This window comes from Camponotus floridanus, unplaced genomic scaffold (genome assembly GCF_003227725.1).
Source record: "Camponotus floridanus strain SB8 unplaced genomic scaffold, Cflo_v7.5 scaffold8, whole genome shotgun sequence".
Taxonomy (NCBI): Eukaryota; Metazoa; Arthropoda; class Insecta; order Hymenoptera; family Formicidae; genus Camponotus; species Camponotus floridanus.
This window is the reverse complement of record NW_020229849.1, coordinates 2399169-2417960: the sequence shown is the minus strand read 5'-3', so window position 1 is coordinate 2417960 and position 18792 is coordinate 2399169. Positions and strand designations below refer to the sequence as shown.

Sequence of the window (18792 nt, the reverse complement as noted above, 5' to 3'; positions counted from 1 at the left end):
ATTAGATAAAATTTTATATATATATATAATTATTATTTCTTTGCATTCTGCAAGGCTTTATATTAAATGAAGATTATTGCAGGAAGTAAAAAAATTTTATTTAGCAGAGATTCGAACCTTATGATAAACTAGGATTTGAATTTGCTGATTGAAAGTAAGGTTTGAATCTCTGCTAAAAAGCAATATGGCGAATAATAGTGACAGTCAGACTATTTCGATCTGTCAAATACTAGCGTATTTTTGCCATTTCAGATATTAACGGAATATCTAGCGAATTTCGATCTGATACTCAATTAAACTGTAATTATACGTACGTGATGTATCGATGGACATGTGCGATCGAATAAAACGAGAGCTTTTGGCAGGTTATTTCCTATTGTTTTCCCCCTGTCCAGGAAATAATGGCTCGAGCTTCTGCATCGGCACAATGCGATTCAGTCGCGTCGTATATGGATGGTGTTCATGTCAAAATCGCGGAGGCCTACAAACCACCGAGAAAGTTTGGTCTGCCAGCGGCGTACAATAATCGTTTGCCTGATGTGTCAAAGTTGACATATGATTTTAGCTTGGAAAAGTCAGTACTTGAAAAGGTAATCATTATATTAGACGCATAGTACTTTAATGTTCTATATAATATTCCACATAAAGAATTTTATTGATAACTCGCGTTTGTCATTTAGAACCTATTTTTGATTGAATAAATTAATTTGTACTCAGATATGCGAATGGCGTAAGGCTAGACAGGCCTACAGTAAAGCGCTTCAAGCCAGATTGAAAGAAAAGAGAAAGAAGGAAAGAAAGGAAACTCCTCCGTCACCACCACTGGACTGTGTGAAACAATTGCCTATTAATGCAGCTGCTCCAGAAACTACAATACTTACACCTCAACCTTTGTCACCTCCGGCAAATGATCTTCAGGATCATGCAAAAACCAATGGAGATCTGGATTTTGCCGATTTCGATAATGACACAAGCAGCCCCTTTGATAATATGGAACTAAAAACTATCAATGATATGGAGGAATTAGCACAGGTGAAAAACTAATACTCTACATAGTTATAATTTTCTTGTCTAATATCAATAAATATTATTAGTAAATGATTATGTGTGTTATAGGTGTTTTTTATAGATGTTTGAAATTGTTTTGCACTTAATATCTTTATTTTTATATAGGTTTTACAACCTAGGTCAGAATGGATACCTGCAGTAAAATTGGAAAATATTATAAATGAATTAACAATCGATGATACTTCGGAAATTTCCAAGGAAGAGAAAGTTGACGACGTGAAAACTCCAGTGGATAGTCAAACCGATGAGGATGAACTAGCTAATGTTGAAAATTATCGTAGTGTTTCAGCAATAATGCAGGATCTTCAAAAGGATTTGGAACGGCCTGTTATGGAGGTGATAACAAAATCTTTTGTAGAATTCTTTGTAGAATATATACTTTATAATTGATTTTAACTTAATTAATTTTCACTCTTTTCTGTTCTTGCAACAGAATTGGAAGCCATGGCCTGATTTAGAGAGTCCAGATAGTGATGGGTGTGCAACTTTGAGACATGATAATGGGATATCATCGAATCACACGAAATCGCCAGCGGACACGCTGTCGAATATGACGGAGGACGATTTAAAGTTAGTGATGCAGTTAAGTGACATGGGATTTCCTAAATGCAGAGCAGCACGCGCAGTGTTGGAGTTGGGTCGTGTACACGAGAAAAAGATCGTAGAATACTTATTGGCAATCCAATCTCTGGAGGAGAACGGTATCCCGAATAACTACGCCGAGAAAGCACTAACGCTTACGCAGCATGATCAATCCAAAGCAAGAATCTATTACGAAAATTTATGTACATTGAAAGATCTAGGATTCCACGAAGATGAAGTCTCCGCGGCATTAGTGAAGTGTAATTTCGACCGCGACAAAGCTTTAGATCTTCTGATTGCTTGAGTAAAAATATATATATATAGAGAAAATATATATATAGAGAGACGAGAGAATATTTTCCGCGACTCGATTTTATGTGAAAATAGAAATGGAATTTAAAAAGGAAAAAGAAATTTAACTTTTTATAAACATTACATGCAAGATACATCGCATCTCAAAATCATAAGGTATATTTTAATAAAAAAAAACAATATTCACAATGAGACTAGTCTTAAATAATATTTAGATAAAGCTATATATATTCTACGATATGATATTATAATAATTTAATTTAATTTAATTTAATTATTTTATTTAATTTAATTTAATTTAATCTATGTTATATTATGTCATGGATTTAGAATTCCTTATTCGGCATTATCAAATAAAACATTCAATATTGACAAATGCTGTAGAATAAATTATATAATTACATAGCAAACTAGAGATTTAATTTACAGAGTATTGTTGCAAAATTTCAACAAACAAGAATATTTTTTATTTTCCTAATTTTTTTATATACAGAAATGCATTAATTTGATTAAAATGCATCAAGTATCAATATTTGAATGAAGAAAATTCATCAATTGATTGAGTGCCAATGAAGCTTGATAGTCGTATTCGAGTGTGTAGCAAATGCAGTAGCGCAACTGAAAAGTTGGAAAAGACTTATAAACTGATATATACTCAGGTACTATACAATTATTTTATATATTACCTTTTGCTACAACATAAAGCTATCATTATCATGGATTCTGCGTAACGGCTGATACCGATAATGATCCATGCTTCTGTAAATATAGGTTGCTGACACTGTGCATTTATACAGATACTGGCAGGTCCATTCACTAATAAATTGTATAAAGTATAATTTGTAGAAAATAATGTAAAGTCTAATTTAATATTTTTAGGAAGTGATTCGTAGATTATCGTCACGTTCGGAGGAGAAGTGAACACATCGAGTGTATGTTTATATCTAAAATATAATTATGTTGAATTATGATATTTTCTCTGAAATTGGAAAGGTAGATATTTCTGGTATTTTAGTATTTTTTAATTACCGCTCGACATAAATTCTTCGCAGCGCTAATTCCCACAGAGAACAAGTTGTATTTTCATGAACTTTGTGAATTTTTAAAAGCTGTCGTGGTAATTCGATTATAACATCGGCGTCCATTTCATACAAACCCCTCATCTCTATATACAATTTCATATTTGTATTTAACACAGTAGTGTCATAATGCGTTTTAAAACACCTGTGATTGCATATATACACACACACAGATGAATTATATAAAATTATTTTGTGTATATGCAATAAAGAAAAAGCTCAGGACTTATATTTCAGTTATATAATGCGGACATATTTTGATTATTAATATTTTTAAAGAATTTACCCAAATGCTAAATTGTTTCTGTCGTGTACAATCGTCGTCCGAAGTTGTGAAAGTAATTGAAGTAGAAGTGGATATGACACATAATTTAAGTATTCATTTGCATCAAATCGAATACAAGGAGCTGATAAAAATCCATTCAATGGTAAATATCTCAGCCTGTAATAAACATTTGTTATATACAGCTAAAAAATATAAATTAATCTCTGTTAGAATGTATATATATATATAACTTTCTTATATCTTTTTATAAAATGTCTATTTTGTTAATATAATAACCTGTTTGAACACACAGAGATCATGGCAAGTTCAGGAGCTAATGTCAATCTGTTAGGCAATTCTCTTAGCTGATTGTTATCTATATACAATTCTTTAAGTCTTGGCAGGGAACCAACCCATTCTGGTAGCGCAACAATCTGATTGCCGGAGACAGATAGTATTTCCAAATTTCTCAGTTTGCTCAATTCTGTTTTTGATTGTCAGATAAATCAATAAAGTTTTTGTTCTCATGATAAAACATATACCTAGTAATCCTTAGTAGCAAAACTTACCAACTGGTAATCTTTCTACAAAGTTGTCATTTACGAATAAGGACTTTAGATTGCTTAAATTACCAATACAGGAAGGTATTTGCTCCAATTTGTTGGCGCTTAGATCCAATACAGTCAACTGATTCATTTGACCAAGTTCCATAGGCAATTGTTCAATCAAATTGCCATACATATATAAGTTTGTTACATTAAACAGTTCTATGATCCAGGATGGTAGGGTGGTAAGTTTGTTCCACTTAAGATATATCTCTTGAATATGACTTCCATGCGATCTTATTACTTCTGGAAACTCCACAAGACCTCGACAGTTCCAGTGTAGTATGACTTTGTTCTTGACTTCGTTTGCCATCTCTGTGGAATCTGGATCCATGTTTAAATGATATTAGTATATTATTAATATATTATAATCCCAGAATGTTGGGGCTATGGGTGATGGGCAATATTAAAATCATCTATGTCTGCGTAGGGTCTCTTTTTAGGGTTAACAGGCACACGCCCAAAATAACTTTGTCTGCTCGCTGCATCTGTATTAATAAGCTCTCGTGATGGTAGTCGGGTCGTGTAAAAATTTCACGAGAATGTTTCATGTTGTTAGTCCGTGCAATCGATACGGTCCCTGATCTTGACCGGAACCGAAACATCGATAGGGGAAAAATTAATATTTTGACGTTTTGTTCATCCATGATAAACTAACGACTGGATTAATGTTAGTCGGGAGTAACGATATGTTAGTATCTTGATTCATATCCGATGTTAAAAATAGAGCAAACCAAATTGTAGTTACGAGTATATATACTTTTCTATTTCTTTCCTATGACAGTGAATCCAGCACAGATCCAGCATCTTTATTCCCTGTTATCTTTTACTTTCTCCAATTTTTTACTTGCATGTATGTACACCTAATCGTTTACAATCCATATAAGCAGTTTATCTCTGATATAAGTATCTCTGATATAAGTATTAGTGATATGGCCGACACACTAACACTACGACTATCAGCTGATTTATGACATTACGATAGACGATAGACTTGTGCTTTTTTTATTGCAATAAATATTCAAATAACATATATATGAAAATTTATCAGAAAAATGATTCTATTAGCTATAATATTTATTTCAATATAAAAATTGGAAAAGGCATTTATATTACCAAGAAAATTTCGAAAAATTTTTAAATCGATTTTTCTATACATACATCACGAGACTTTGATAGACTCGATGTTGCGATTATTTCCAATACATTTCAAGATTTCAATGGAGACACAAACGCCAACTGGCGGTTTGACATTCAATCAAAGTAAGAAAATCCTTTGTTCTGATTGGTCAATCAACCGTTGCACTATTTCGAATAGATTTTGGAGCGCAAACTTGAAATCTATGTTCGCTTGCTCCTCTATTTAACTTTATTCGATACTCAATTCCGGAAAATTAATCCTGCGTTCACTGGGAGTTGGATGTTGGATCAAGTTGGATGTTAGGTTGCACGTGTAACGTCACGCTAACTTAAAAATGGCAGAAGACGGTAAATAATATTTGTTGTTTTTGCATGTGTTTCGTAAGATCGTTTATTTCCAAAATTAATTTTACATGCTCGTACTTTCTCATGTTATTATGATCGTCTCCAACGTCTCCGGCCGCGTGGTTTCTGTTATGATTTCCATCTTGCAGTACTTCATGATATACACGTGTCTTTGCTTAGTTTCACGATCAATTAAAATGATAGTATTATCGGAAATATCGAAAGACTCTGACGGACCGATAGCTTTTGCGCACTAAATTTGCTCTGATGAATTTAATTGAAGAAACAAACATTTGTTATACATAACTCTATACGGATTAATATGATAGGTTATTATTGGTCTTGTTGCAGATAAGAGTAAGAAGAACAAGCCATCGCTCGGCGAACTTCAAAGGAAAATGAAATGCGAGATAGAACCTTCCCTTGTGGAAGTCAAACTGGAATATAAAGATTGGCCTCTATTGTTTAAGGTCAGTGATTTGATTTTCATAAATACTTTTTTATATATTAATAATAATCAGACGAGATATAATTAATGAGAAAAAATTTCTCATTTATTTATTGCAGAATTTCGACAAAATGCTGACACGCACGAAACATTTCACACCTTTAACAAGTGGTTCCACTCCACTCCATCGTAGCTTATCAGAGTACATAAAGTCAGGATGCATCAATTTGGACAAGCCATGTAATCCATCGTCGCATGAGGTGGTAGCTTGGATAAAGAGGATTTTAAGAGTAGAGAAGACTGGTCACTCAGGCACATTAGATCCTAAAGTATCAGGATGTTTGATAGTTTGTATAGACAGAGCAACGAGATTAGCCAAGTCACAACAGTCTGCTGGAAAGGAGTATGTTGCTGTGTTTAAACTTCACTCTGCACCAGAAAGTATTTTAAAGGTAAGTTATCAGAATTTCATCTTGCACAAGCATACACGTGCGATATCATACGTTAATGTCATATGATGATTTAGGTGAAACAGTCATTGGAAAAGTTGCACGGTGCTCTTTTTCAAAGACCGCCATTGATATCGGCGGTCAAAAGACAGCTTCGCGTTAGGACAGTATACGAAAATGAATTGCTTGATTACAACAAGGAAACTAATATGGGAGTCTTTCGTGTGAGTTGCGAGGCTGGATCATACATTAGAACTATGTGTGTCCATCTCGGACTCTACGTAGGTACTGGTGCCAATATGCAAGAACTTCGAAGGATCCGTTCCGGTGTTCAGTCTGAAAAAGATGCAATGGTTACAATGCATGATATTCTTGATGCCCAATGGTTGTATGATAATCATGGAGATGAATCTTATCTAAGGAGAGTTATAAAACCATTGGAAGTATTATTAATGAATCACAAGAGGGTCATCTTGAAGGACAGTGCTGTATGTATTCTTTTATTTCTTAATTAATAAATCTCAATTAATAAACCAAGGACAGAGGTTTTTTAATTTTTTAATATTTATTAAAACAATATTTTTATTTAATGGTGCTATGTTATAAATTTGTAGGTAAATGCAATTTGTTATGGAGCTAAAATAATGCTGCCAGGCGTTATAATGTATGATCAAGGAATAGAGTTAAATCAAGAAATTGTAATTGTGACTACTAAAGGCGAAGCTGTTGCACTTGGTAGATATATTTTCAAAATAATTTTACACTCGATGTTGTACATTATTCAATTTTTTGCAATATCATATTAGAATATTTGCTATATTCAATTCATAAAAGAAATTTAAAATTTATATTTCACATTTATTTTTGTAATAAAACAATACTTATAAATAATTTTTCATTTATATGTTTATATTTAGCTATAGCTTTGATGACCTCTCCAACTATGGCTGCTTGTGATCATGGAGTGGCTGCCAAAATCAAAAGGGTAATCATGGAGAGAGATTCATATCCGAGGAAGTGGGGTTTAGGACCTAAAGCATTGCAAAAAAAACGTATGATACTTGAAGGGACCTTAGATAAGTATGGAAAACCAAATGAAAACACACCTACAGGTTGGTTACAAAATTACACTGATTATTCTGCAACTACAGCAATCTCAACAGAGGAAATTAAGGTGAATTTTAATTACTTACTACTTAGTAATTTTTTAAATATTTTCTTTTAATAAATAAATGTTTTATACATGAGAATATGTGGCAAGTTATAAAATATTCAAATAATTTATAATTAATATTTAAATAAATGTGTAGACAGAAAAAAATGGTGAAGTTAGCTCTAAAAAAAGAAAAAGAGAAGATGATACAGCAAGTGTAACAGATACAGGTGTGAAACAAGAAGAAGCATCACCAGAATTATCATCACCAAAAGATAAAAAGAAGGAGAAAAAAGATAAGAAAAAGAAAAAAAAGGAAAAGCAACATACGGAAGGTGAAGAGTCCATGGTAATAGAAGAAGGTGCTAGTGGGGTAATTAGATCACGATTTTAATTTGAATATGTAATCAGAGAATATTTATATATATGTATTATTATATTGTTATGGTATATATTATAGGAGTCTCCAGTAAAGGAAGAGAAAAAGAAAAAGAAGAAGAAAAAGGATAAAAATCGAGAACCTACACCGAGTTAGATGGACTTTTGCATACAAAAAAAAAGAATTAGATAATTGTTATATAAAATATAAAATTATTTTCTTTATAACCTTATACGTTACATTTTCTAGCTTAAGAATCCACTTCTAGTTTTATATATTGTACAGTAACTTCTCGATTTTATTAAAATTTATATTTTAAGAATATAAAAAAATCTAAAAACTTTTTATATTGTTCTTTATATTTGTTGACACCTTATTGTATTTAAATTTTTTTAGATATAAATTCCAATGTAAAATATTCCAAATTACAATTTGTATCAATTTTATCAATCTATTAAAGCTAAAGATAAAAATAAGAGAGTTTACTGTACATATATATTCTTTTTAATCATGAAGACAAGAATTATATATATTTTTATGTCACTGATACGTATTTGTAGTAAAAAACATGTTCCCTTAAAACACAAATTTGTATAAATCACTACTATATGAACACAATTGATAATAGTATAAGATTTTAGAATTTAAGAATTCTCAAATATTCCAATATTCAATTATTAATTAATATTACATGTTTATATTAATTATTAATTAATATTAATGTTACATTTGATAAGCTCTTATTCCACTTTTGTATATTACTTCATTATCAGTATGAACTGACACTATGGCTGCGTTCGTTTTGATGGTTTTAGCGCTGAAAGCATCGCTCTATCTTCGTTTGATATTCGATGTGTAATAAAGACAGAATGATGCTCACAGCGCATAAGCGTACAAAGCGAATGCAGCCTATGTGTCTGTTATGAACTCCTCTTTTGTTCATTAAACATTTATATCGTGATTTACAATTTGTAATATTCAGTCCACTATACATCAGATTCATAAAGATAATATATATCTTCAATAAAAATTTATACGAAATTCATAACGCCTATTAATTGTTTGCATAGTTGTGAATATAAAAAGTATAGTATTTTTATTTTAAAAAGATGTATATTTCTTTTAAATATATTGCGAATGGTATATCGAGAAATTATTTAAATACAACTGTATCAAGCATAGCTCCCAAGCATTGGACGATATTTGTAGCCATTAGCGTATCCACTTTTTCTTCAAGATGTCGTTTTGGATCTTGCTTGCCCACATTCTTTATTGCTAACTGTTCAGGTGTCATTTTTTCTTCTTCCTCCAAAGCCTATAAAGATATTAAATTTGAAATATCTCCATCATATATTTGTGAAGTTTTGAAATTATTGCACACTATTTCACCTTGTTATAATTCTTTGCAAGTTCAAGCATTTCAGAAACGATGTTCTCATTGAGTCGACTGTGCTCTGAATATTCGGCAAGGGTCAAACCATCCATCCATGTCTTTTTATGTAAATTTAGCAGCATTTTCTGTTCCAGTTCGTTCTTACGATAATTAATACTAATACTGTAATAATGCCGATTTAATCCGTGTATCAGCGCTTGAACTGATGGTTTCTGTAGATGGCCTAAATTCGATGTTGTCTGCCTTGGTTCTTGTCCCAAGACCTGTAATCATCATAATATCTAGGATAACGATCAAGAGACATACGATCGACACGAGCATACACTTACCATCATGTTTGGATTAATTAATCTAAATGCATCAATGACAACTTTTCCTTTCACAGATTGTATAGGATCAATGACAACAGCTACAGCTCTTTCGCTAAGAGCTTCAAAGGATTGTTGAGTGTTAATATCCACTCCGGACAACCAGCAACCGAAACCTGGATGAGAATGATACCAGCCCACTACCATTTCCGGCCGACCGGTCTGCTTCAGCATATCCAACATTTTTGCTTGAAACACTGGATCTACCGCCTCTACACTGACACCCTGAAATAACATAGAATAAGAATACATACGTAGTGTCATAAAAACGCATTTTAATATTTATTTAATATTTATCTTTCAATGCATTTTAATATTTACCGTTCCTGTTTGTGGCATAGCAAAGACATCAATAACGCGAACAGTGTAATCATCAACAAATTCTCCCAGCATTAAACCCATCACCTCCATCGGTACTCCGGCACGACCATGCTTAAGCATTTTCAAGAGCGCCAAGGATGATATGTATACCTATAAGAACCAAATAAACTGAAGGGAATACGAAGAGAACAAAAATACAAGTATATAAATGATGGATACCTGTTCAGCTGTGTCAACAACAGGTGCATCGGAGGGTGGTGGTCCTTGATTTAAACCCGGCATTCCACCGCCTAGCCGTAATAGTCGGTCCATTTTGATGTGTCAATTGAACTCTACACTCTGAAAATATTCGAGAAATATAATTACCATACATAGATCCTTCAAGCGTCATGATGATGCGGATGTTTAAAGGTTAAGAAAAGAACCCTGTCTCTATTCTGAATCTTCCGGCGATTCTTGAATCGAATAAAATACAAGTTACTCTTACGATGACTAGTAACAAGAATTCCTTTTTTGTCGGGACGAACCGAATGACCATTCCTCTCCAAGTCTCACCGTTTGACAATCCTCAAATGTGCATAATCACGAGCGCAGCCTGTTGTCAGTATTGCTTGACGAGGAGAGCAGGGAAGAGGAAAGGAGAGACGTTAAACTCCCATGTATTTCGGGTTGACCAACGTTTGTCACGCCCTCTGAAACTTGACTCGTGTAAATGCAATACATATAAATATAGTTATGTCAATGGAATTTGATTTTTGATAAAATACGAAATATACGATGCAGGAGACATATTCGATGATCTCGTATAAACTTGCCGGGGGGCCGCAAGGATTAGGTAAAGCTTTTATTTCAATATACAAATAATAAAATATTGTAAAGGACAAATATAATTTTTTTCTTTGTTGATGCTATGGCAAATTGTAAACTGTCGGTAAAATAGGTTATATTTATAGATGTAAATAGAAGAAAAAAAGCTCTAACAATAAGATCTAAGATAATTCAAAATTTGTTGACGTTCATTTTGCCTATTTCTTTTTTTTCTTTCAAATCTGGAATAAATGTTATTTTTGTTTCAGGTGATCCTGATGATAAGAGCTTGAGGAAGGTGGAAAAAAATGTATTGATACCAAAGATAATGCGAGAAAGAACCAAGACAGAAAAATGTATCAGTGAAGTTAAAGGTAATTATTTAATTTATATCAGGCAACTTACTTAATTCATATCATAAATAGAATGCGTATGAATTGTAATTTTTTCTTCTATAGATTTTCATGATTGCTGTCTCGATTCAGGAGTATTACATGTTGTCAAGTGTAGAAAAGAAAATGAAATAATGAAATCGTGCATGGAAAGATGGTTTTACAATCAAGATTTTATTAAAGAATGTACGGAACAATATTTAAATGAAAGAAGTGAATTCAGGAGGACTGGAATTCCTAAAAAGCAAAGAAGTAGATTAGAAGGAGCAGCACACTAAATATAAAGATACTGGACAGTTGATATCAATATTATGTTGTTCAATAATTTCTCTAGTATGATATTTGTAATTAATGTATGGATGATTTTCTTTAAATCTTTCTCCTAGAGAAGCCAAGTGGGCAATTGAAATTTAAAATTATATTGATTTTGATCCTTAATAGACCTGCTTGTAATGCATTCATTGTATATTCAATCCATTGTGAATTCTTGTCCAGTAAACTCTTGCAAATTAATTGAATGCCTATAAAGTGAAATTTTGAACTGCTGTCTTCTCATATATTACATGTCCATATAAAGACAGTACGCAACATTTTCATTCTGTCACTTTATTAAGAGAAAGTACAGATTGCAAGGAAATGTTTACACAAGAATACTATTTCATCTCGACAAATATATTCATAATAGATTGACTGTAAAATAGAACAAGTTTTATTATGCATTGTTATTGCAAATAAAAAAAATCTGTAAATTGCACGAAGATTTAATTCCCAAAATTTGTGATTTTTTAACTATAATTTGTTCTCTGAATTGTTTCTCAAATATCTTCAAAATTGAGTTTTTACATATATCGATTTTCCTTCTACATTTACATCTGTCTCACAACATGCTACGTAGCATAACACTTTTAGTTATACGCGACAAGTATTCCATATATGTATCGCGTTTAAAAAAAATGCCGGAGCTCCCTTTAATAGAATCAACGTGGAGGCTGCGGATTCGTTTCTCGGCGCAATGGCCATCGAACATCCAACGAGCGTTCCTCGTCCGAAAGAATCGTACATCTTCGTACAAAGACGCGCACGAAATTAAGAAGTGGGGGCGTGACGTTTGGTCTCGCTGCTCTTGCTGATGTGGAAGCCGAAGAGTCGCGGATCGCGGATAAGGAAACTCGTTCTTCGCGTTTGTTTCGCGAAAGACGCCGCTCGACTCCAGCTGAGTTCTTGCAGTTGATGATTCCGTCTTTTTTTTCACCTCGATACATTTTCGTCTAATGCCACATCTCATGTTTCTGCAAATTTTATTCGGTTTCTCCATCCTGGCGACGGCGATCCCAAAGCCGAACGCGGAGCGTGTTATAAACAAGGTTAGAGAAAAAATTAGAGATCTCGAAATTGAGTTAAAAAAAAAACATTTTTTCAGAAAAGAATGCATTTATTATTATTTTGCATTCATGAAACTGATACATTATTTTTCTTACAGTACAATTAAAGTTATAAGAAATGAAGAAATGATTGTAATTTTGAAGAATTTTTCAAGCGTATTATTTATATTTTTTAGTATTATATATATATATATATATTTTTTTTTTTAGGGTTTGAGCAATGAAGATCATTACATCAACACGCAACATAATCCAGCCTACGATCACGATGTTTTCCTTGGAGAAGAGGCTAAAACCTTTGATCAACTTACTCCTGAAGAAAGTACCAGAAGATTGGGGATAATTGTTGATAAAATAGACAATGACAAAGATGGATATGTGACACAAGAGGAGCTTAAAGATTGGATAATGTATACACATCAGCGCTACATCAGGGATGATGTAGAACGTCAGTGGAAATCTCATAATCCAGATGGAAAAGATAAAATATCTTGGAAAGAGTATTCAGTGATGGTTTACGGGGATATAGATGATTATGAGAAGGAAAGACAGGATAAATCAGATGATGACTCTTTTTCATATCTTCATATGCAGAAAAGAGATCGCAGAAGATGGGCCGCTGCGGATTTGGACGGGGATGATGCTCTGACCAAGGAAGAATTCACTTCTTTCCTTCATGCTGAACAAGTAGATCACATGAAGGATGTGATAGTGCTAGAAACAATGGAGGATATTGATAAAGATCAAGATGGAAAGATATCTCTTATAGAATACATTGGTAAATGATTAACATATCTATTTAAAATATAAACAATGCATAAAATTTCAATTACAAAGTATCTATATATAAATAAATATCCTTTGATAAACTTGAAAGATAGTCTAAAGTGGTTTTTAAACTTCAACTTGTTAACAGGTGATTTGTACAGAGGCACTGAGGATGAAGATGAGCCAGAATGGGTGAAGAATGAAAAAGAACAATTTTCCTTGTATAGAGACAAAGATGGAGACGGTTTCTTAAATACCGACGAGGTTGGTGATATTGCATGTCTTACAATTAATTAATAGAAAAAGATGTATATCAAAAAAATTTGACAAGAACTATTTCTTTGCATCATTAAGTTTAATAAAACTATGTTCAAATTCTGCTCCAAAACAGGTGAAAACATGGATTATACCCGCGGATTTTGATCACGCAGAGGCAGAATCCAGGCATTTGATTTACGAAGCAGACACAGATGCGGATCACAAACTCACAAAGGATGAAATTTTAGAGAAGTACGATATATTTGTCGGATCTCAGGCGACAGACTTTGGCGAAGCGTTAACAAGACATGACGAATTTTAGCGAAATGTAATCTCATAAAAAAAGAAAAGATAATTAATGAACAAATTACTTATAACGCTTATACTTAAAATCTCCTAGTTCATAAATAATTTTATAAGATTCGGAGATTCTCTATTTATAGACAGATCTATTTACTCCAACAAATTGTTTTTTTATATTGTGAAATTATATATAAATATTATATATATATATAGATATTTTATATATAATAATTTTACATATATATATAAAATATTTGATATCGTTATATGAAATATCTACATATAATTAATTAATATAGAGAGTATGTCTGCATGATGAAATGCTATACTTGCCAAAAAGATTGATTAGCTGTTGTTATAATAAATTTTTGATATTGTATCAACTTACCATTATTTTCTGTATGTATACCTAATGAATTAATTAATTACTTATCCTTTATATTATCGTATTATAATATTTTGCTATATTGATAACGATTCGGCAATGTGATATCATTATATGATTACGATCATATTTATCAGATAAGCTCCTAATCTTTCGTAGCAACGTGAATAGTATTCATATAACATCATTGCGTCAATTAACTCATCAAAATGAAAAGGATTTATTTCATAATACTTTTGACAATTTGCACCTGTAACGTGCTTTTGGGTAAGTATATTTATTTTCCTTTACAAAGTATTCGGTCTTACGGCTCGTAATATCTAATAAATACTGCGCACACTATAATAATAAAGATATAAATATCAACGCTGCGTTTTCAGGCCGTCAATATATATTTACGATATTTTTATTCAAGATTCTAACAATTATAACGAGAGCAGTTTCTTAATTAGCAGATAAGAATAGACTGTAAAGAACACTGAAGTGCATATATATGCACGTACATAAAGTTTTAAGACAGGCCGCATTGTACAAGTATTGTATATATATCATACACATACATATATATATTATATATAAATTATATATAAAAATATAGAAGAAAAATTTGATTTAATCTGTATTGTGTGTATTATAAAAAAATTTTACTTTGATAAGACTATGTGGATTATAGAGAATGTGATATAAAAAAATTAGTTATAGAGTAATGAGGTATAAATTTATATTTAATTTGTCTCGTTGAATGCTTTATAAGTTTATCAATTTTCTAGTTTTTCTTTTTTTAATCCGAATTTATTTTTATATGACAGGTTCTAAAAAATGCTTCAAATTTACATGGGTAGGGCAAAGTATCAATCAAAAAGATTGCTCAGACCATGAGATATTCCCTGAAAATATTCCTTGTATAGCTCCTATATATAGTGAGTGTAATTTGAACTTTCATATTTATATTCTCATAATTATATATTAATTTGTATTCTCTGTATAATATTTCTTTTAGATGATACAACACTAAATACAACTAAAATATGGGAAGATACAAAAAAAAAAAATCACGAAAATCAACCAGTAACTGATTGTGATCTGGCTTGTATAAAATATACATACATATATAATGGACGGGGTAAATATATTTTATAATAAAACAGAATATTATAGAATCCTGATCATTTGTATAAATAACAATGTTATCTGCAGTTATAAATGCCAGTCATTTCTGTGGAAAAGTCATAGAAGACCAAACAATAGCAGTTACAACAGGCTGTTATGTTACACATGTATGTATGTATGTATGTATGTGCGTGTGTGTGTATGTGTGTATCATAAACATATATAAAATCTTCAATATTACTTTTTTTCCATAGTTATGTGACAATGATTAATTAATATTATTTGATAATGTACAGATATAATATATTGTAATATGCTTTTAGACTGAAGGATATGCCATTGAAATGTGTGCTTGTGAACCTGAAGATAAAGATAAAGAGCCTTGCAACTCGGCAATAAGAAATACATATTCAATTACTTTTATGGCTGTAGTTTCACTGTTTATATGTAAAATTTTTAATATTCCCTGACACTTTCGGATTGTTTTATCCTTCTGATATGGATAAAATTGTACAAATTATATATATATAACATTTATTACAATTTATATGCAATTATCAATTAAGCGTATATCTTTTTACAATTTCATAAAATACACCAATATAATAGTGTATTTAAATTATATACAGAGATGAATAAGATCATATGTATTGTGTACTCTCACAAAATAAAAAAATAAATACTTGTATATGTAGAGAAATCAAGGAGACATTATAAACTCTGAAATAACAATATATATATATATATATAACATATGTAACAAAAGTTATTAATATTAAAACACAATAAGAACATTATATTAATGTTATATTAAAAGTAATATGCTGCTTCAAAACGATATGATTTCATGTACTCAAATAATATACTCTAATCTTAATTATTACGTATGGAAGTATTACAAATTAGATTTTCGTATATTATATTCCAAAGAAATACTTATCAACAAAAGGTATATGATAAAATTACATATGGCAAACTGTATAAAAAAATTGAGGCTTATTCACACATTTGAAGCAACGAATTAATTGTAACATCTTTTTTGCCTTGATTAGCATCATATACTGATTTAATAACTTCTTTATCAACATTTGGAAACATTTCTGCAATCTGCAAAGTATGGTTAAATTATGTGTATACATAACAAAAAAGGAGCATTAGATAAAATTACTATGATATATATTAAAATACCTGTTTCAATTCAACCTCAGCATTTGGCAAAGAACTTGGTATAGCTGCTGGTGTAGCAATAGCTGGAGGTGCTGTATAAACATTTACTGGAGCATAAGGCATTCCAAACATTGTTGTAGAAGGAACCATCATTATTGAAGAGGAACCCATATATGGATGAGATTTATTCTACAGTGCACAAGCGTTTACCGAAAAAAAGAAATAAAATATTTGAGTAAGATTCTAAAATAATTCCTTAATAATATTAAATATTAATATTATAAGCATGCAGACTATAGTGATAAATTTTAAATTTAATTTCAGATAATCTATTACTTGAAATATACAAAATCAATGATATAAATATAATTAATATAAAATGTATGATATTGTTTGTACCGTGTAACTGAAAACTAAATTGATCATGCCTTCCTGATTCTCTCCCTGCTTTCCACTAAGCATGTACCAGTCTTCGTGCGTTTCTCCCTTCTGAATAACTTGTGGTGGAATTTCTATATGACCCCATGCAATTAATTCATCCATCACAAAGGAACATTCATCATAAATTTCTATGTATATTTGATTAACTCCAGGTGGAAGGAGGCTACAATAAAATAAATATTGAAACATTTATGGCAGATAGATATATATCTTAAAACATGTAAAAATATAATATATATATATATATATATGTATTCTCACCATTGAATCACCTTGTTCCAATGTGGATTTTTTCCACCATTTGAATCTGTATGTGTCTCATATACTGAATGTCCTACTCGTAATCTTACATAAGGGTCCATCCTTGTCATTCCATAATTTTTTACTAATTTGGCCTAGGAAAAATGATTTCTTAATATGAGAAGATAATATGAGAAGATACAGGTTGTTGCAATATTGGTTTATTTAAATTAATTACTAATAGATACATCTCATGTATATAAGAAGAGATTACCTGAGATATTGTTACACTAAGCCTACCAACTCGTGGATCATGAGTTACTGGCATACTTTGCATCTGCTGTTGAAGAGCCAGAGCAGCTTGTTGATCCGCTGCTTCTTGCTGCAACTGTGCATTGCGTTCTTCTATTCTCAAGAAACTATCTGGTAGTGGTCCCACAAAAGCCTAGAAGTAGATAGAAATAAAAAAATTGTATATAAAAAATATGAGAAAGACAAAAATTAAAAACTTAGAAAAATATGTACGAAAACTTAATAATTATAAATATACAGCTATAATATCGTTATGCATTTTGATGACGTTTTCTATCTGTCAACAGAGTTGTAGTAACATATTGTATAATTAATGTTTCTTTTTTTGCATTTTAAATAATGTAATTAAATATTAAAAAGCAAGTTAAAATGCATTCAGGTACATGTGTCAAGATTCATCTAATGTATTTATGTAGACGCGTAATGTAATAACGTATGTAGAATCGCGGAACATTTGTAGCGCTTCCAATTATATTGCGTTTGATAAACGAGAGCTTGCATATACCCGTTTCTTCCAATCCTCGTGCAAAGGCCTGTCCGTATCCATGATGAAAAAGGCTATTTAAAAAAATAAGATATTATCTCTCCCACTGAGATCCTAATCGCGATTGACGTTCCGCATGCGGAATTTCTCCGAAATTCGTCGAATACGTCAAATCACGCAACATGCATCGTCCAGAATGTTTACTGATCGACTGTGCGCATGCAGCTGTCAGTGTTGGATCACGGTGTAAAAAGCGCAAGTCTACCCTCGTTTCTTCGGGATGCATACGAGCCACCAATCAGATATCGCTTACGAACGCTGAAGAGCAACATGGTCGCCAATATTAACGAACAGATTAATTCACCAGTGTCAACAATATGGCGTACTTGCGTTTTTACGTCTCTAGCTATTTTCTAATCTATGACATGAATCTGATCAGAGAGAAACCTGAGAGCGGCCACCTCGCTTTAACGGGTATATTGTCCTAATGCGCTCCCAGACAAAGTGGACGTCAACTACATCCATTTCAGTCGATAATAATACGTGGTTCGTGTCTGAGCTATGGTTCATGTCCAAGCTATGGAGTGACCCCAAAAGTGATACTCCCTCTATGGACATTCAAAACATGGACATGAACTACAAAGTCATAGTCCATGAATGTTCTCAGAGGGTAATATATAATTGCACAATTTCTGGTTTTGTTCCGTGCTATGTGCACGAAATGCCGGTAGCACCAGTGCTATATAACAATTAAATACTTATGTGTGTAAATTGATAATAAATAAATTATTCAATCGCGACAGATACTGTAATATTCAAAGATGAAATAAATATTT

At 31.7% G+C, this 18792-nt stretch overlaps 8 protein-coding genes across 13 annotated transcripts; 5 read left to right on the top strand and 3 right to left on the bottom strand.

Moving 5' to 3' along the window:
- The first annotated feature begins 148 nt into the window (after window positions 1-148).
- LOC105255433 (Ubiquitin-associated protein 1) lies at window positions 149-2144 on the top strand. The gene is made up of 5 exons (XM_011264716.3): window positions 149-310; window positions 396-590; window positions 718-1032; window positions 1174-1404; window positions 1502-2144. Exons 2-5 carry the CDS (start codon window positions 402-404, stop codon window positions 1952-1954), a joined length of 1188 nt encoding a protein of 395 aa, XP_011263018.1. The 5' UTR covers window positions 149-310; window positions 396-401; the 3' UTR covers window positions 1955-2144.
- A 210-nt stretch (window positions 2145-2354) lies between these two features.
- LOC105255432 (leucine-rich repeat-containing protein 28) lies at window positions 2355-5091 on the bottom strand. 3 transcript variants are annotated; one of them, XM_011264715.3, is made up of 7 exons: window positions 5073-5091; window positions 3876-4235; window positions 3604-3790; window positions 3328-3483; window positions 2992-3186; window positions 2649-2906; window positions 2356-2580 (listed from the first exon to the last, which is right to left on the bottom strand). In XM_011264715.3, the coding sequence occupies exons 2-7, from the start codon at window positions 4222-4224 to the stop codon at window positions 2514-2516; spliced, it is 1212 nt and encodes a 403-aa protein (XP_011263017.1). In that variant the 5' UTR covers window positions 4225-4235; window positions 5073-5091; the 3' UTR covers window positions 2356-2513. The 3 variants fall into 3 exon arrangements, with proteins under 3 accessions (XP_011263015.1, XP_011263017.1, XP_011263016.1); XM_011264714.3 differs by lacking the exon at window positions 5073-5091 and adding an exon at window positions 4672-4932 and having other exon boundaries at window positions 2357-2580; XM_011264713.3 differs by lacking the exon at window positions 5073-5091 and having other exon boundaries at window positions 2355-2580; window positions 3876-4665.
- Window positions 5092-5306: 215 nt separating this feature from the next.
- LOC105255430 (H/ACA ribonucleoprotein complex subunit 4) lies at window positions 5307-8117 on the top strand. The gene is made up of 8 exons (XM_011264712.3): window positions 5307-5399; window positions 5748-5866; window positions 5964-6296; window positions 6371-6781; window positions 6908-7028; window positions 7211-7467; window positions 7604-7819; window positions 7907-8117. The coding sequence occupies exons 1-8, from the start codon at window positions 5387-5389 to the stop codon at window positions 7979-7981; spliced, it is 1545 nt and encodes a 514-aa protein (XP_011263014.1). The 5' UTR covers window positions 5307-5386; the 3' UTR covers window positions 7982-8117.
- A 620-nt stretch (window positions 8118-8737) lies between these two features.
- LOC105255429 (26S proteasome non-ATPase regulatory subunit 14) lies at window positions 8738-10588 on the bottom strand. 2 transcript variants are annotated; one of them, XM_011264710.3, is made up of 6 exons: window positions 10463-10588; window positions 10127-10246; window positions 9908-10057; window positions 9548-9811; window positions 9215-9481; window positions 8738-9140 (listed from the first exon to the last, which is right to left on the bottom strand). In XM_011264710.3, exons 2-6 carry the CDS (start codon window positions 10217-10219, stop codon window positions 8979-8981), a joined length of 936 nt encoding a protein of 311 aa, XP_011263012.1. In that variant the 5' UTR covers window positions 10220-10246; window positions 10463-10588; the 3' UTR covers window positions 8738-8978. The 2 variants fall into 2 exon arrangements, with proteins under 2 accessions (XP_011263012.1, XP_011263013.1); XM_011264711.3 differs by having other exon boundaries at window positions 10395-10559.
- Window positions 10572-11855, top strand: LOC105255428 (COX assembly mitochondrial protein homolog). The gene is made up of 3 exons (XM_011264709.3): window positions 10572-10742; window positions 10984-11088; window positions 11173-11855. Exons 1-3 carry the CDS (start codon window positions 10685-10687, stop codon window positions 11382-11384), a joined length of 375 nt encoding a protein of 124 aa, XP_011263011.2. The 5' UTR covers window positions 10572-10684; the 3' UTR covers window positions 11385-11855.
- Window positions 11856-12106: 251 nt separating this feature from the next.
- On the top strand, window positions 12107-13996 carry LOC105255427 (calumenin). Its single transcript, XM_011264707.3, has 4 exons — window positions 12107-12470; window positions 12699-13266; window positions 13405-13520; window positions 13648-13996. The coding sequence occupies exons 1-4, from the start codon at window positions 12378-12380 to the stop codon at window positions 13834-13836; spliced, it is 966 nt and encodes a 321-aa protein (XP_011263009.1). The 5' UTR covers window positions 12107-12377; the 3' UTR covers window positions 13837-13996.
- A 254-nt stretch (window positions 13997-14250) lies between these two features.
- LOC105255426 lies at window positions 14251-16041 on the top strand. 3 transcript variants are annotated; one of them, XM_025414361.1, is made up of 6 exons: window positions 14251-14469; window positions 14618-14741; window positions 15012-15122; window positions 15203-15325; window positions 15400-15479; window positions 15636-16041. In XM_025414361.1, the coding sequence occupies exons 2-6, from the start codon at window positions 14696-14698 to the stop codon at window positions 15780-15782; spliced, it is 507 nt and encodes a 168-aa protein (XP_025270146.1). In that variant the 5' UTR covers window positions 14251-14469; window positions 14618-14695; the 3' UTR covers window positions 15783-16041. The 3 variants fall into 3 exon arrangements, with proteins under 3 accessions (XP_025270146.1, XP_025270145.1, XP_011263008.2); XM_025414360.1 differs by having other exon boundaries at window positions 14251-14741; XM_011264706.3 differs by lacking the exon at window positions 14618-14741 and having other exon boundaries at window positions 14257-14469; window positions 15636-15876.
- Window positions 16042-16122: 81 nt separating this feature from the next.
- On the bottom strand, window positions 16123-18195 carry LOC105255425 (toll-interacting protein). Its single transcript, XM_011264705.2, has 6 exons — window positions 17978-18195; window positions 17435-17605; window positions 17182-17315; window positions 16879-17083; window positions 16501-16668; window positions 16123-16419 (listed from the first exon to the last, which is right to left on the bottom strand). The coding sequence occupies exons 1-6, from the start codon at window positions 18017-18019 to the stop codon at window positions 16309-16311; spliced, it is 831 nt and encodes a 276-aa protein (XP_011263007.1). The 5' UTR covers window positions 18020-18195; the 3' UTR covers window positions 16123-16308.
- Between the last annotated feature and the right edge of the window lie 597 nt (window positions 18196-18792).

Excerpts from the sequence above, each read along its gene's own strand:
- LOC105255433 (XM_011264716.3), top strand. The coding sequence starts at position 402 with ATGGCTCGAGCTTCTGCATCGGCACAATGCGATTCAGTCGCGTCGTAT. Across the intron at positions 591-717 it reads AAAAGTCAGTACTTGAAAAG|ATATGCGAATGGCGTAAGGC; the intron begins GTAATCATTATA and ends ATTTGTACTCAG. Across the intron at positions 1,405-1,501 it reads TGGAACGGCCTGTTATGGAG|AATTGGAAGCCATGGCCTGA; the intron begins GTGATAACAAAA and ends TTCTTGCAACAG.
- LOC105255432 (XM_011264713.3), bottom strand. The coding sequence starts at position 4,245 with ATGGATCCAGATTCCACAGAGATGGCAAACGAAGTCAAGAACAAAGTC. Across the intron at positions 3,484-3,603 it reads ATCTCTGTGTGTTCAAACAG|GCTGAGATATTTACCATTGA; the intron begins GTTATTATATTA and ends TGTTTATTACAG. Across the intron at positions 3,187-3,327 it reads AGAAACAATTTAGCATTTGG|GTGTTTTAAAACGCATTATG; the intron begins GTAAATTCTTTA and ends ATGCAATCACAG.
- LOC105255430 (XM_011264712.3), top strand. Across the intron at positions 6,297-6,370 it reads CACCAGAAAGTATTTTAAAG|GTGAAACAGTCATTGGAAAA; the intron begins GTAAGTTATCAG and ends ATGATGATTTAG. Across the intron at positions 7,468-7,603 it reads TCTCAACAGAGGAAATTAAG|ACAGAAAAAAATGGTGAAGT; the intron begins GTGAATTTTAAT and ends ATAAATGTGTAG.
- LOC105255429 (XM_011264710.3), bottom strand. The coding sequence starts at position 10,219 with ATGGACCGACTATTACGGCTAGGCGGTGGAATGCCGGGTTTAAATCAA. Across the intron at positions 10,058-10,126 it reads TTGTTGACACAGCTGAACAG|GTATACATATCATCCTTGGC; the intron begins GTATCCATCATT and ends TGGTTCTTATAG. Across the intron at positions 9,482-9,547 it reads TAATTAATCCAAACATGATG|GTCTTGGGACAAGAACCAAG; the intron begins GTAAGTGTATGC and ends TGATGATTACAG.
- LOC105255428 (XM_011264709.3), top strand. The coding sequence starts at position 10,685 with ATGCAGGAGACATATTCGATGATCTCGTATAAACTTGCCGGGGGGCCG. Across the intron at positions 10,743-10,983 it reads CGGGGGGCCGCAAGGATTAG|GTGATCCTGATGATAAGAGC; the intron begins GTAAAGCTTTTA and ends TTTTTGTTTCAG. Across the intron at positions 11,089-11,172 it reads ATGTATCAGTGAAGTTAAAG|ATTTTCATGATTGCTGTCTC; the intron begins GTAATTATTTAA and ends TTTCTTCTATAG.
- LOC105255427 (XM_011264707.3), top strand. The coding sequence starts at position 12,378 with ATGCCACATCTCATGTTTCTGCAAATTTTATTCGGTTTCTCCATCCTG. Across the intron at positions 12,471-12,698 it reads CGGAGCGTGTTATAAACAAG|GGTTTGAGCAATGAAGATCA; the intron begins GTTAGAGAAAAA and ends TTTTTTTTTTAG. Across the intron at positions 13,267-13,404 it reads ATCTCTTATAGAATACATTG|GTGATTTGTACAGAGGCACT; the intron begins GTAAATGATTAA and ends ACTTGTTAACAG.
- LOC105255426 (XM_011264706.3), top strand. The coding sequence starts at position 14,412 with ATGAAAAGGATTTATTTCATAATACTTTTGACAATTTGCACCTGTAAC. Across the intron at positions 14,470-15,011 it reads CACCTGTAACGTGCTTTTGG|GTTCTAAAAAATGCTTCAAA; the intron begins GTAAGTATATTT and ends TTTATATGACAG. Across the intron at positions 15,123-15,202 it reads TTGTATAGCTCCTATATATA|ATGATACAACACTAAATACA; the intron begins GTGAGTGTAATT and ends TATTTCTTTTAG.
- LOC105255425 (XM_011264705.2), bottom strand. The coding sequence starts at position 18,019 with ATGGATACGGACAGGCCTTTGCACGAGGATTGGAAGAAACGG. Across the intron at positions 17,316-17,434 it reads TTAGTGTAACAATATCTCAG|GCCAAATTAGTAAAAAATTA; the intron begins GTAATCTCTTCT and ends CATTTTTCCTAG. Across the intron at positions 16,420-16,500 it reads CTGAGGTTGAATTGAAACAG|ATTGCAGAAATGTTTCCAAA; the intron begins GTATTTTAATAT and ends CATACTTTGCAG.